The 12,151-nt window shown below is 39.7% G+C and overlaps 1 protein-coding gene across 2 annotated transcripts in view; it reads right to left on the bottom strand.

Annotated features, from left to right (window-relative positions):
* The window catches only part of STARD13 (StAR related lipid transfer domain containing 13), a 654,709-nt gene that overhangs the window by 577,825 nt on the left and 64,733 nt on the right, over nucleotides 1-12,151 (bottom strand). Inside the window, exon 3 of one of the 2 annotated variants that reach the window (XM_053708449.1) lies at nucleotides 1,571-1,702. The exons of the other annotated variant lie outside the window; for it this stretch is intronic. Coding sequence (XP_053564424.1) covers nucleotides 1,571-1,702 — 132 coding nt within the window. The remainder of the gene's footprint in view (nucleotides 1-1,570; nucleotides 1,703-12,151) is intronic. 2 annotated transcript variants of the gene reach the window in all.

The raw sequence follows: 12,151 nt of genomic DNA, 5'->3' as shown, positions 1-12,151 counted from the left end.
GCTAAATCTCTCCAAAACTGAGCTCCTTATTTTCCCCCCTTCTTCCAAAATCTCCACCCCCCCATTTCTCTATAACTGTTGACAACTCCATCATTACCCCAACCACACTTGCCCGATGTCTTGGGGTCACAATTGACTCAGAACCCACATATACAAGCGCTTATACAATCCTGCCGTTCGCACCTACACAACATTTCCTGAATTCGTCCCTTCCTTACTCAAAAAAACTTCAAAAATACTAATTCATTCCCTCATTTTGTTACGCATTGATTATTGAAATCTACTTCTAAATGGCCTTCCAAAACACTGCGTCTCCTCCCTTCAATCTATTATAAATGCTTCAGCTACATCAGCTGCTCCGCTCTGTGAGTCTCTACACTGGCTCCCCATATACTCCAGAATACAATTTGAAGTATTAACTCTAACTTAAAAAACACTCAACAGTCTAACTCCCAACTATATTTCCTCTCTCACCTCCAAATATTCCCCATCCCGTCCTCTTCGATCAACCTCTGACCTACGTCTCTTCACTCCTATTATCTCTACGTCCCACTTCCATCTCGAAGACTTCTCACATGCTGCTCCTGTCCTCTGGAACTATCTACCCTGCTCCATAAGACTGTCTCCAACCTTGTATAGCTTCAGACACTCCTTAAAAACATACCTATACAGAGAGGCTTACCATCTCTCCTCCATCTCTCATCCTAACCAAAATAATTCTTGAACTGCCACTCACTGCTGCAACTACAATCCATATGACAAGCTACCCCAAACCTTATGTCTCTGCACCCTAAACCTGTAGACTGTGAGCTTTCCAGAGCAGGGCCCTCTTCCTCCTGTACTAGATTTGTTTAGTTTGTTATGTTTTGTATTTTATCACAAATCCTTGTCATTGTATACCCTTATCTTTGTATCCAGTGCGCTATACAAATAAAAGATAATAATAATAATCACCTTATTAAATAAATACTGTATATATAGTAAATTACAGAGCAGGGTTGTCACAGGTTGGGAGCACTATTCCATCTGCACTTTCCCCTTCAGGGTAAATGACTGAATCTCCAGTATGAAAACCCAGGAATGACTTGAACCTACCCAAAAAATACCAGTGGCCAGACATCCAGAATCACCAAAAACTCCCAGTCCCGTTAAGCCTACAGAAAGATTGTGAGGTAGGATCAGTAGCGGACCTAGTCAACAGAGGGCCCTGGTGCAAGAATTTTTGGGGTCCCCCAAAGGTAACTCAATAAAAGCAAAAGTAATAAAATAAATTCTGCTCAATATAATGATTTTGAGGATAGATAGATGGACCTGCAACTTGCACTAATAAAAGGCTTCCCTGCATTAGGATTCTATACATTCTGCATACGCATATTTATAGACAGGGTGTTATGGGCCCCCTCCAGCTGTTGGGCCCTGGTGCTACTGCACCTGCCGCACCAATGGTAGTTCCGCCTCTGGGTAGGATATTTGCATTGTATGTATGAAACTAGCTGCATATATTGTTAAGAGCACATGATTTATTTTGTTTGCTTATATAACAAAGTATAACAATAGAATCTGTTCTTACCATTTCTCTGTAAATGTCTGTAGGGACAATATGTGTGGCACCAGCAGTGATGGCATCTTCAATATCAACATTTAGCTGTTCTAGTTTCGTTAACAGGCAGCTCATAGACTGTGACCAATGAGAGGATTCTTCCTATTAAAATTGTTTTTAGAAAAAATCTATAATCAGAGGACAGTAATAATTACAGAAATGTATAATTAAAATGTTTTATTTGTATTACACTTGTGATTTGTTTTTAAATGATTAAAAACAAACTGAAAAATAATAATAGTAATAATGTAGTAATAATTATTATTTAAATATTTTTGGATTTACATGTGCAGTTTCACCTTGAGAACTCAAGTAGTACAGAATGATTTCTCAGAAAAACTGTATGCCTATTAAACAAAAAAAAAAGTTAATGCTTATGAAACAACACTATTTGTTTATGTGTATTCAAATATTTGTTTGAGATGAAAAAAGTTAAGTTAATCAGTTTAAACTGATTTTGAACTAGACATGCATATTTGTGCATTCTTCATCCTTAGGAACATATTGTTCACTACAATAAGGGTAATGCCTAAAGATATTTTGGTATCTTTAAGATACAGCAAAATTACTTAAATATCCTCATTAGGAAACATAGCCACATATACTGTATTAATGTTTTGTTGACAGCAAGCAGCTTGATTTATATATATATATATATATATATATATATATATATATATATATAGTAGCTTGAAGCAGGGGATCTGCACACACTATACCAAACAACTTCCGGGGTGCTCTGGGTAGTAAATGTAAATAGATAAATGAACAGGTCCCGCACTCTCCAATTTGAATACCACAAACTTCTTTTATTAGAACTGAAGCCTGATTTACATTTTCAAACTTTTTTAAAAAAACAAGGGGGTCACTTCAGACCCGGGCCCGGCTGCCAATGACATCACTTCCACCAGCCCCGCCCATCCGCCCAATCCCAATGAAGCTCCGCTCACTACAGCAGATGAGTTTGATTTTTACTGTTCAGCTAGTTTCCCCCCATTTCTGATGTGTGGCGGGAAATCAGCTGCCAGTAAAAATCAAACTGAGTTATGGCTCTCCCAATCATGGCAGTGGGTGGCGAGGTGAATAAAAGGATGCTTGGGCTGTTTCTTGCCGGAAGCCTTCTTTATATATGCTGCCGAGGTCACCAGACAGGGACAGAGGGAGACTCCAAGGCTGAGGTAACGAACATTACTGTTACTGGAATCGAGAGCAGTGCTGAGCCTGATGGCCAAAGGAGCTTGTTGAACTGTCAGTGTATTTTCTCACACTCTTATGTAAATTCACCAGTATCCCACACACTATGTGTCCCCAGTGACAGCACAGGGCAGTATGTGAGTTTCTGTAGAGCAATATTGTGACAACAAAACATTGATCTATGGTCAGTACTAGAACCACTGTATGACCTATGAAAATACCTGATGCAAAATTGCCATTGTCGCCATTAAATAAAGTTATTAACTCCTAAACTTCTGGCCTCCCACTTCACTAAAAAAAACTATTAACCCCTAAACCGCCAGCCCCCCACATCGCAAAAAGCTAAATTAAACTATTAACCCCTAAACCTAACAACCCCCTAACTTTTAATTAAAATTACAATATCCCTATCTTAAAATAAATAAAATCTTGCCTGTGAAATTAAAAAAACCTAGGTTAACAATTAACCTAACATAACTATTAGACTAAAATTAAAATAACTACCAATTAAATAAACTAAATTAAACATTGAAAAAAACTAACACTATTAAAAAAAATTAAATCTAAAATTACAAGAAATAACAAACACTAAATTACAAAAAATAAAAAACGAAAATATCCAAAATAAAAACAATTACACCTAATCTAATAGCCCTATAAAAATGAAAAAAGCCCCCCCCAAAATAAAAAATCCCCTAGCCTACAATAAACTACCAATAGCCCTTAAAAGGGCCTTTTCTGACCATTTGTTCCAGTGTTTTAACTTTATGCTCTTGATAAAGGTTTCTTTTAGCCGAAACGCGTTGAGCTGTATTTTAAATAAAACCCGAAGCTGCACCTGAAGACACCTTTATGATGATTTTAATAAAAGGCTTATTTTAACTGCAATCTCGTGAGTATAACCAGTTTGTGCGCCTACCACATTGTCTTAAATCTGCTACACTATTGTGAGCTCTTTCATTTTGGAGGTGAAAGCAACAAGGTTGACTCAGAGGACGTGGGCAGCTTTGTTCCCTGGAGGTGAGACAATGCCACCACTTTCAGCACTTTCTGCTTCTATACACGGTTTGGGAGACCCAGGGCTGGCAGCGAGCACCTGAAGGGAAGTGCTAACATTTCTTCATACTTTATCCTTTCTAATAGATTTAATATGAATGTAACTATACTTTGTAATGTATTTTTGATGTGTTTTGTGCAACTTTTTAGTTTCGCAAGGATGCGGTAATCATTCTAGCGTGAATTGAGATTGCGCTCAAGTGTGTGAGTTTACTTTCAACTCGTAATACCAGCATTAAGTCCGACGAGTGCAAAAAACCCTTATCTCTCGCATACAATGTTTGCATATTATGATCAAAGATATTCATGTTTAATTTTGTCTTTTTTTTTGTTTTTTAAAGGGATAGAAAGGTCAAAATTGAAATATGAATGGGTGCATTTCAATGTGAAATAGAAGTACTTTTGTAATATACTTCCATTAGCAAAAATGCATCTAGTAAAAGTTATTGCTATTTTTTGAAGCATACGCACATATCTTGTGCACCAGTTATTCTCAGAGAGTCAGCAGTGATTTGTATGACACAAATCAAGTCTTCACAGAAGCAATACTCACCATCTTCAGTTCTCTGAGCTTCTAAACTGGTGCACGGGCCCTCAGAGAACATGTGCGTATGCCACCTCCTATTTCAAATTCAAATACATTTATGTACATTTAAATTTTGACTTTTCTATCCCTTTAAACTTAGCCCTATGTCAATGCCCATAGGGCAACTGCTGTATTGTATAAAGAAACCCACTCATCTTTTAACTCAGAAAACAATAGATAGGGTAGTACTGGTAGCAATGGGAAAATCAGGTAAGATGTCTTCTCATGACTCAGATTTTCCTTGCTTATGACATTTGCTACAAGAATGTCAGTTATTTGTAAACCTGGCTTAAACACTCTGAAAGGAAAACCACACAAAATATGTTCAGTAAAATTAATCAAAACAAAGTGTCATGAGTTAATGCACATTTATTTGCCTTTAGGCAGAAAACTATTTTGATTTGCTCTTTAATATTCCTAAATGACTACAATAATTCTATTCACCCATATAATGTCTAATAGTAACTTGTCTGTCTGCTTTACATGCTGTACTGATGGTCATTTTTTTATGTTATTTCAGCCAACATTTCTAAAACTAAAACTCTGGAATGTATTAGACATGCAAAGCTATTTCAACAAGGTGGTTTTGTTCAGTGCTGGGGTCAAATAGTAACATTTTCACTGAAATTCACACACAAAAACTGCAATTATGGGTTATGAGAAATTTTCTACAAGATTGCTGCTGTCAGTTCCTTTGACCTTTGGTTTGAAAGCAACATTGTTTTTATAGATATAAAAAATCACATCTATTTCACCATCTATTGCAATTTTACATTTTCTTTTTTTTAGGTTTGATTTCAATGCTGTCATCATTTTTTGAGTTTTTGATTGCTGTCGTTACAGCCATCTAGCATTTTCTATTTAGTTTAAAGGGATATTGTACTCCTTTTTTCTCATCTGTATGAAAGAGCAGCCTTTTTCTTTTGAATTATGTCAAGTGAAAGGTGTTTTAAAGGGACATAAAACCACTTAAACTGTGGGGTTGTTTTCCCTCCTATGCACGCAGGCTGAAACATTTTCGATTTATTATCAATTACCCCAAAAAGTTTTTGAATGTAACATTGGTTTTGAGTATCCAAAACAAAGAGGGTGTCCACAGCTCTCCAATGTTAAAAGTAATCTTTATTTAGGACATATAAGTGCTGTCCTTTTAACATTGGAGAGCTGTGGACACCCTCTTTGTTTTGGATATCTTTTTGGTGAAGTGGCAGTTCACCTGTTTTCACGGGCACTCCTTTCCTTTGGTGCTGTTCCACCTTTGTTTATTGGTTTTGAGTAGGGATGGGCAAATGTTTGTAACACTCAAAAAATGAAACAAATTTTAACACATTCGTTTGTTTTGAAATTCAAATGTTTGTACAACATTCTAACATTCATTTAATACAATAGTATTTCTTATGCTATCCAGGGCCGTCTTTAATATTGTCTGGACCCTGGGCAAACATTTTCTTGCCCCCCCCCCCCCAATGCAAATTCGCTCTCCACCCCAACATCCCAAAAAACAACTAAATCAATTTTTTTTTAGTGGATCATCCACTGCTGGGCTAATCATTTAAAATAAAAAATAAAAATTGCAATATGTGAAACTGGACCTAAGCAGTACTAATAAGTAAATAAATATATAAATTCCTCCACTGTGGATTAATTGAATATGCTTTTGAATGTGATTCTGGTGTGAGGTTAGCTGGTTAAAGAGATTTAGGGCAGCCAACAGGAGCAAAGCAAGTTAAAGACTGAGGAGGAAGCATGGAGGTGCAGACAAAGTTTACTGACTGGAACAGCAGAACTACTAAATCTGAGACAGAGAGAAAAAAAATATATAAAAATAAACCTTACTTAATGTGTGAAGTATCAGCATGACACTATACATCAGCCACAGCAGCACATGTCTCTTCTTTGCTAGGAACAAGTTCCATCTCACCCTGCACTAGACAATGCTGCATGGGGGAGGGGCATGTGTGCACTCACTTATTCTTCCAATTAAAACCTTTCTACAAAACAATGTTCCCCTAACAAACTTCTGTTAGTTGATCTTAGGGTCACAGCAGAAAGAGCAGGGCTAAGGGGACCAGCAGACTGGATGTTGTCTGCCCAAGGCTGCATGGATACAGTGTGAGATGAGTCACACAGCCTCAAGACTGAAGAGAAAAGTGTGTGCAGCTGCACAGATGCTCAAATCCACACGTGCCTGCCGCTCCAGCTTTCTGCTGCATGCGCCTACAGTCAGCCCTACCCAGAAACATCCTCACCACCAGAGCAGTTACCTGGTAACAGTGGTAACCCCAGGACCTTTTCTGATGCAGTGGGATTGGCTGGATGCCGAGTTAGGGATTAGCATTCAGTGCTGCACAGTCTAAAACAGCACATGGCACTAGCTTGGCATGTCACATGACACCGGCACGGTCTGGCACAGTTTCTCACAAATAAATATAAGCAGATAACTTTTGACTGTGACAGTATTAGGACTGACTGTGTGTGTCCCCCATATCACATGATATCAGCAGTCTGGCATGAACCAAATTTTTTTTTTTTTTTTTATGACTCTTGGGCCCCTCAACAAAGACAGGGCCCTGGGCAACTGCCCCATTTGCCCTGTGGTAAAGATGGCTCTGATGCTATCTATAAATGTAATATTAGATTTTCTAATTTGAATATTGCAAAATTTGAATCAAAATTTTAGTTGATCTATTTGTTATAGTATTTCTAATGCTCTCTTAAAATATAATATTCGAATAATGCAATATTCAAAACAGAAAAATTTGAAATAATATATATGTATCTTTTATGTATCTATTCACTAAGTACCCTACCACATGAACTATTGAAATTTGAATAGCATTTGTTAAATGGAATGTTACATTCAGAATTTCAAATTTGTATATGTGTGTAGCCCTCAATCAGCAAGCACTACCCAGGGTGCTGAACCAAAAATAAATGGCGTCTAAGCTTACATTCCTGCTTTTTCAAATAAAGATTCCAAGAGAATGAAGAAAAAGTGACAATAGGAGTAAATTAGAAAGTTTCTTAAAATTCCCTGCTCTATCTGAATCATAAATGAACAAAACATTGGGGTTTCATATCCCTTTAACTTTGAAATTTGCCAGAAAAACAAAATTTATGCTTACCTGATAAATTTATTTCTCTTGTGGTGTATCCAGTCCCCGGATTCATCCATTACTTGTGGGATATTCTCCTTCCCAACAGGAAGCTGCAAGAGGATCACCCACAGCAGAGCTGTCTATATAGCTCCTCCCCTAACTGCCACCTCCAGTCATTCGACCGAAGACAAGCAAGAGAAAGGAGAAACTATAGGGTGTAGTGGTGACTGTAGTTTAAAAATAAAAAACACCTGCCTTAAAATGACAGGGCGGGCCGTGGACTGGATACACCACAAGAGAAATAAATTTATCAGGTAAGCATAAATTTTGTTTTCTCTTGTAAGGTGTATCCAGTCCACGGATTCATCCATTACTTGTGGGATACCAATACCAAAGCTATAGGACACGGATGAAGGGAGGGACAAGGCAGGCACTTAAACGGAAGGCACCACTGCCTGTAAGACTTTTCTCCCAAAAATAGCCTCCGAAGAAGCAAAAGTATCAAATTTGTAGAATTTAGAAAAAGTATGAAGCGAAGACCAAGTCGCCACCTTACAAATCTGTTCAACAGAAGCCTCATTTTTAAAAGCCCATGTGGAAGCCACCGCTCTAGTGGAATGAGCTGTAATTCTTTCAGGAGGCTGCTGGCCAGCAGTCTCATAAGCTAAGCGAATTATACTTCTTAACCAAAAGGAAAGAGAAGTTGCTGAAGCCTTTTGGCCTTTCCTCTGTCCAGAGTAGACAACAAACAATGCAGATGTTTGACGAAAATCTTTAGTAGCTTGTAAATAAAACTTTAAAGCACGAACCACGTCAAGATTGTGTAATAGACGTTCCTTTTTTGAAGAAGGATTAGGACACAGTGACAGAACAACAATCTCCTGATTGATATTCTTATTAGATACCACCTTAGGAAGAAACCCAGGTTTGGTACGCAAAACTACCTTATCTGCATGGAAGATCAGATAAGGGGGATCACACTGCAAGGCAGATAGCTCTGAAACTCTTCGAGCCAAAGAGATAGCTACCAAAAACAGAACTTTCCAAGATAAAATCTTGATATCTATGGAATGCAGAGGCTCAAACAGAACCCCTTGAAGAACTTTTAGAACTAAATTTAAACTCCATGGCGGAGCAACAGGTTTAAACACAGGCTTGATTCTAACTAACGCCTAAACGTCTGGAACATCCGCCAGACGCTTGTGCAAAAGAATAGACAGAGCAGAAATCTGTCCCTTTAAGGAACTAGCTGACAATCCCTTCTCCAATCCTTCTTGGAGAAAAGATAATATCCTGGGAATCCTGACTTTACTCCATGAGTATCCCTTGGATTCACACCAATGAAGATATTTACACCATATCTTATGATAGATTTTCCTGGTTACAGGCTTTCGAGCCTGAATTAAGGTATCAATGACCGATTCAGAGAAACCACGTTTTGATAAAATCGAGCGTTCAATCTCCAAGCAGTCAGACGCAGAGAAATTAGATTTGGATGGTTGAAAGGACCCTGAAGAAGAAGGTCCTGCCTCAGCGGTAGAGTGCATGGTGGAAGGATGACATGTCCACCAGATCTGCATACCAAGTCCTGTGTGGCCATGCAGGTGCTATCAAAATCACTGAAGCTCTCTCCTGCTTGATCTTGGCAATCAGACGAGGGAGCAGAGGAAACGGTGGAAACACATAAGCCAGGTTGAAAGACCAAGGCGCTGCTAGAGCATCTATCAGCGCTGCCTTGGGATCCCTGGACCTGGATCCGTAACAAGGAAGCTTGGCGTTCTGACGAGACGCCATGAGATCCAATTCTGGTTCGCCCCAAAGTTGAATCAACTGTGCAAACACCTCCGGATGGACTTCCCACTCCCCCAGATGAAAAGTCTGTCGACTTAGAAAATCTGCCTCCCAGTTCTCTACTCCTGGGATATGGATAGCTGATAGATGGCAAGAGTGAACCTCTGCCCATAGAATTATTTTTGAAACCTCCAACATTGCTAGGGAATTCCTTGTTCCCCCTTGATGGTTGATGTAGGCTACAGTCGTGATGTTGTCCGACTGAAATCTGATGAATCTGACCGCAGCTAGCTGAGGCCAAGCCTGAAGAGCATTGAATATTGCTCTTAGTTCCAGAATGTTTATCAGAAGGAATGTCTCCTCCTTAGTCCACAAGCCCTGAGCCTTCAGGGAGTTCCAGACTGCACCCTAGCCCAGAAGGCTGGCATCTGTCGTTACTATTGTCCAATCTGGCCTGCGGAAGGTCATACCCTTGGACAGATGGACCCGAGATAACCACCAGAGAAGAGAATCCCTGGTCTCTTGAATCAGATTTAGTAGAGGGGACAAATCTGTGTAATCCCCATTCCACTGACTGAGCATGCAGAGTTGCAGCAGTCTGAGATGTAGGCGGGCAAACGGCACTATGTCCATTGCTGCTACCATTAAGCCTATTACTTCCATACACTGATCTGGGATCTGAACTTTTACAGCATCTCTACATCAGCCGGGACACCTGGGGTAAAAGTGCTGTCATCTTGTGTTTGAGTGGTAGTGGTTTCGGCGGCCATTCATCTGCTGAGCCATTTACCCCTACACTGGAGTAGCCCTTCCAAGCATTGGTCATATTATCTTTGCTGTTGGACCCTATAATATTGGTGGTTAAAAGGCTGTTGTGACGCTTTTATGTATATTTTAATACAATTTTATATCTGAGATTTGCCAAGTATACTGTTTTCCCTCCAGTATAAAGAGGGAGTGCGCATATCCTTGAGCTTAGTCGAAAGTTCCAACGAATGTGAGTAACCATTTGTTACAAAAGAATTACCTATCCACGAGTTGATACAGTGTCACACTATGTTGCTATTTTCTGTTTCTTTCTCCATGAGATTCCACTGAGGAATTCGTTGCAGATTTGCTAACAAGCAGAATATTCTATCAAGAAAACTCGGATATATCCTTATATATGAACTTTGTTTTATTTTCGTTATTTTACTATCACATTTATATCACACTTTTTTAGTTTGTGATTTATGGTATATTTATTTCACTTCCATACACTGAGCCACTGAAGGGCGAGAAGTAGAATAAAGAACACGGCAGGAGTTTAGAAGTTTTGACAACCTGGCCTCTGTCAGGTAAATCTTCATTTCTACAGAATCTATCAGAGTTCCTAGGAATGAAACTCTTGTGAGAGGGGATAGAGAACTTTTTTCTTCATTCACTTTCCACCCATGCGACCTCAGAAATGCCAGAACAATGTCTGTATGGGACCTGGCGATTTGAAAATTTGACGCCTGTATTAGAATGTCGTCTAGATAAGGGGCTACTGCTATACCCCGCGGCCTTAGGACTGCTAGGAGTGACCCCAGAACCTTCATAAAGATTCTTGGTGCAGTAGCTAACCCAAAGGGAAGAGCCACAAACTGGTAATGCCTGTCTAGGAAGGCGAACCTGAGAAACCGATGATGTTCTCTGTGTATCGGAATGTGCAGATAAGCATCCTTTAAGTCCACGGTAGTCATATATTGACCCTCCTGGATCATAGGTAGGATGGTTCGAATAGTCTCCATCTTGAAGGATGGGACCCTGAGAAATTTGTTTAGGATCTTGAGATCTAAGATTGGTCTGAAGGTTCCCTCTTTCTTGGGAACCACAAACAGATTTGAATAGAAGCCTTGCCCCTGTTCCTCCTTTGGAACTGGGTGGATCACTCCCATAACTAGGAGGTTTTGAACACAATGTAAGAATGCCTCTCTCTTTATCTGGTTTGCAGATAATTGTGAGAGATGAAATCTTCCTTTTGGGGAAGAAGCTTTGAAGTCCAGAAGATATCCCTGGGACACAATTTCCAACTCCCAGGGATCCTGGACATCTCTTGCCCAAGCCTGGGCGAAGAGAGAAAGTCTGCCCCCTACTAGATCCGTTACCGGATCGGGGGCTGATCTTTCATGCTGTCTTAGAGGCAGCAGCAGGTTTTTTGGCCTGCTTTCCTTTGTTCCAAGCCTGATTAGGTCTCCAGACCAGCTTGGACTGGGCAAAATTTCCCTCTTGTTTTGTATTAGAGGAAGTTGAAGCTGCGCCACTCTTGAAGTTTCGAAAGGCACGAAAATTAGGCTGTTTGGTACTTAATTTGTTGGACCTATCCTGAGGAAGGGCGTGACCTTTTCCTCCAGTAAAATCAGAAATGACCTCCTTCAGTCCAGGCCCGAATAGGGTCTGCCCTTTGAAGGGAATGTTGAGAAGCTTAGACTTTGAAGTAACGTCAGCTGACCAGGATTTAAGCCATAGCGCCCTACGCGCCTGAATAGCAAAACCTGAGTTCTTAGCCGTTAGTTTGGTTAACTGAACAACGGCGTCAGAAACAAATGAATTGGCTAGCTTAAGGGCTTTAAGCTTGTCAAGGATATCATCCAATGGGGTTTCTACCTGTAGAGCCTCTTCTAAAGACTCAAACCAGAAGGCCGCAGCAGCAGTGAAAGGGGCAATGCATGCAAGGGGCTGGAGAATAAAATCTTGTTGAATAAAAATTTTCTTAAGGTAACCCTCTAATTTTTTGTCCATTGGGTCTAGAAAAGCACAACTGTCCTCGACATGGATAGTGGTACGCTTCGCTAGAGTAGAGAC

This window comes from Bombina bombina, chromosome 3 (assembly GCF_027579735.1).
Source record: "Bombina bombina isolate aBomBom1 chromosome 3, aBomBom1.pri, whole genome shotgun sequence".
Taxonomy (NCBI): Eukaryota; Metazoa; Chordata; class Amphibia; order Anura; family Bombinatoridae; genus Bombina; species Bombina bombina.
Note: the sequence above shows the minus strand (reverse complement) of the source record. Positions and strands in the feature narration are given on the sequence as shown.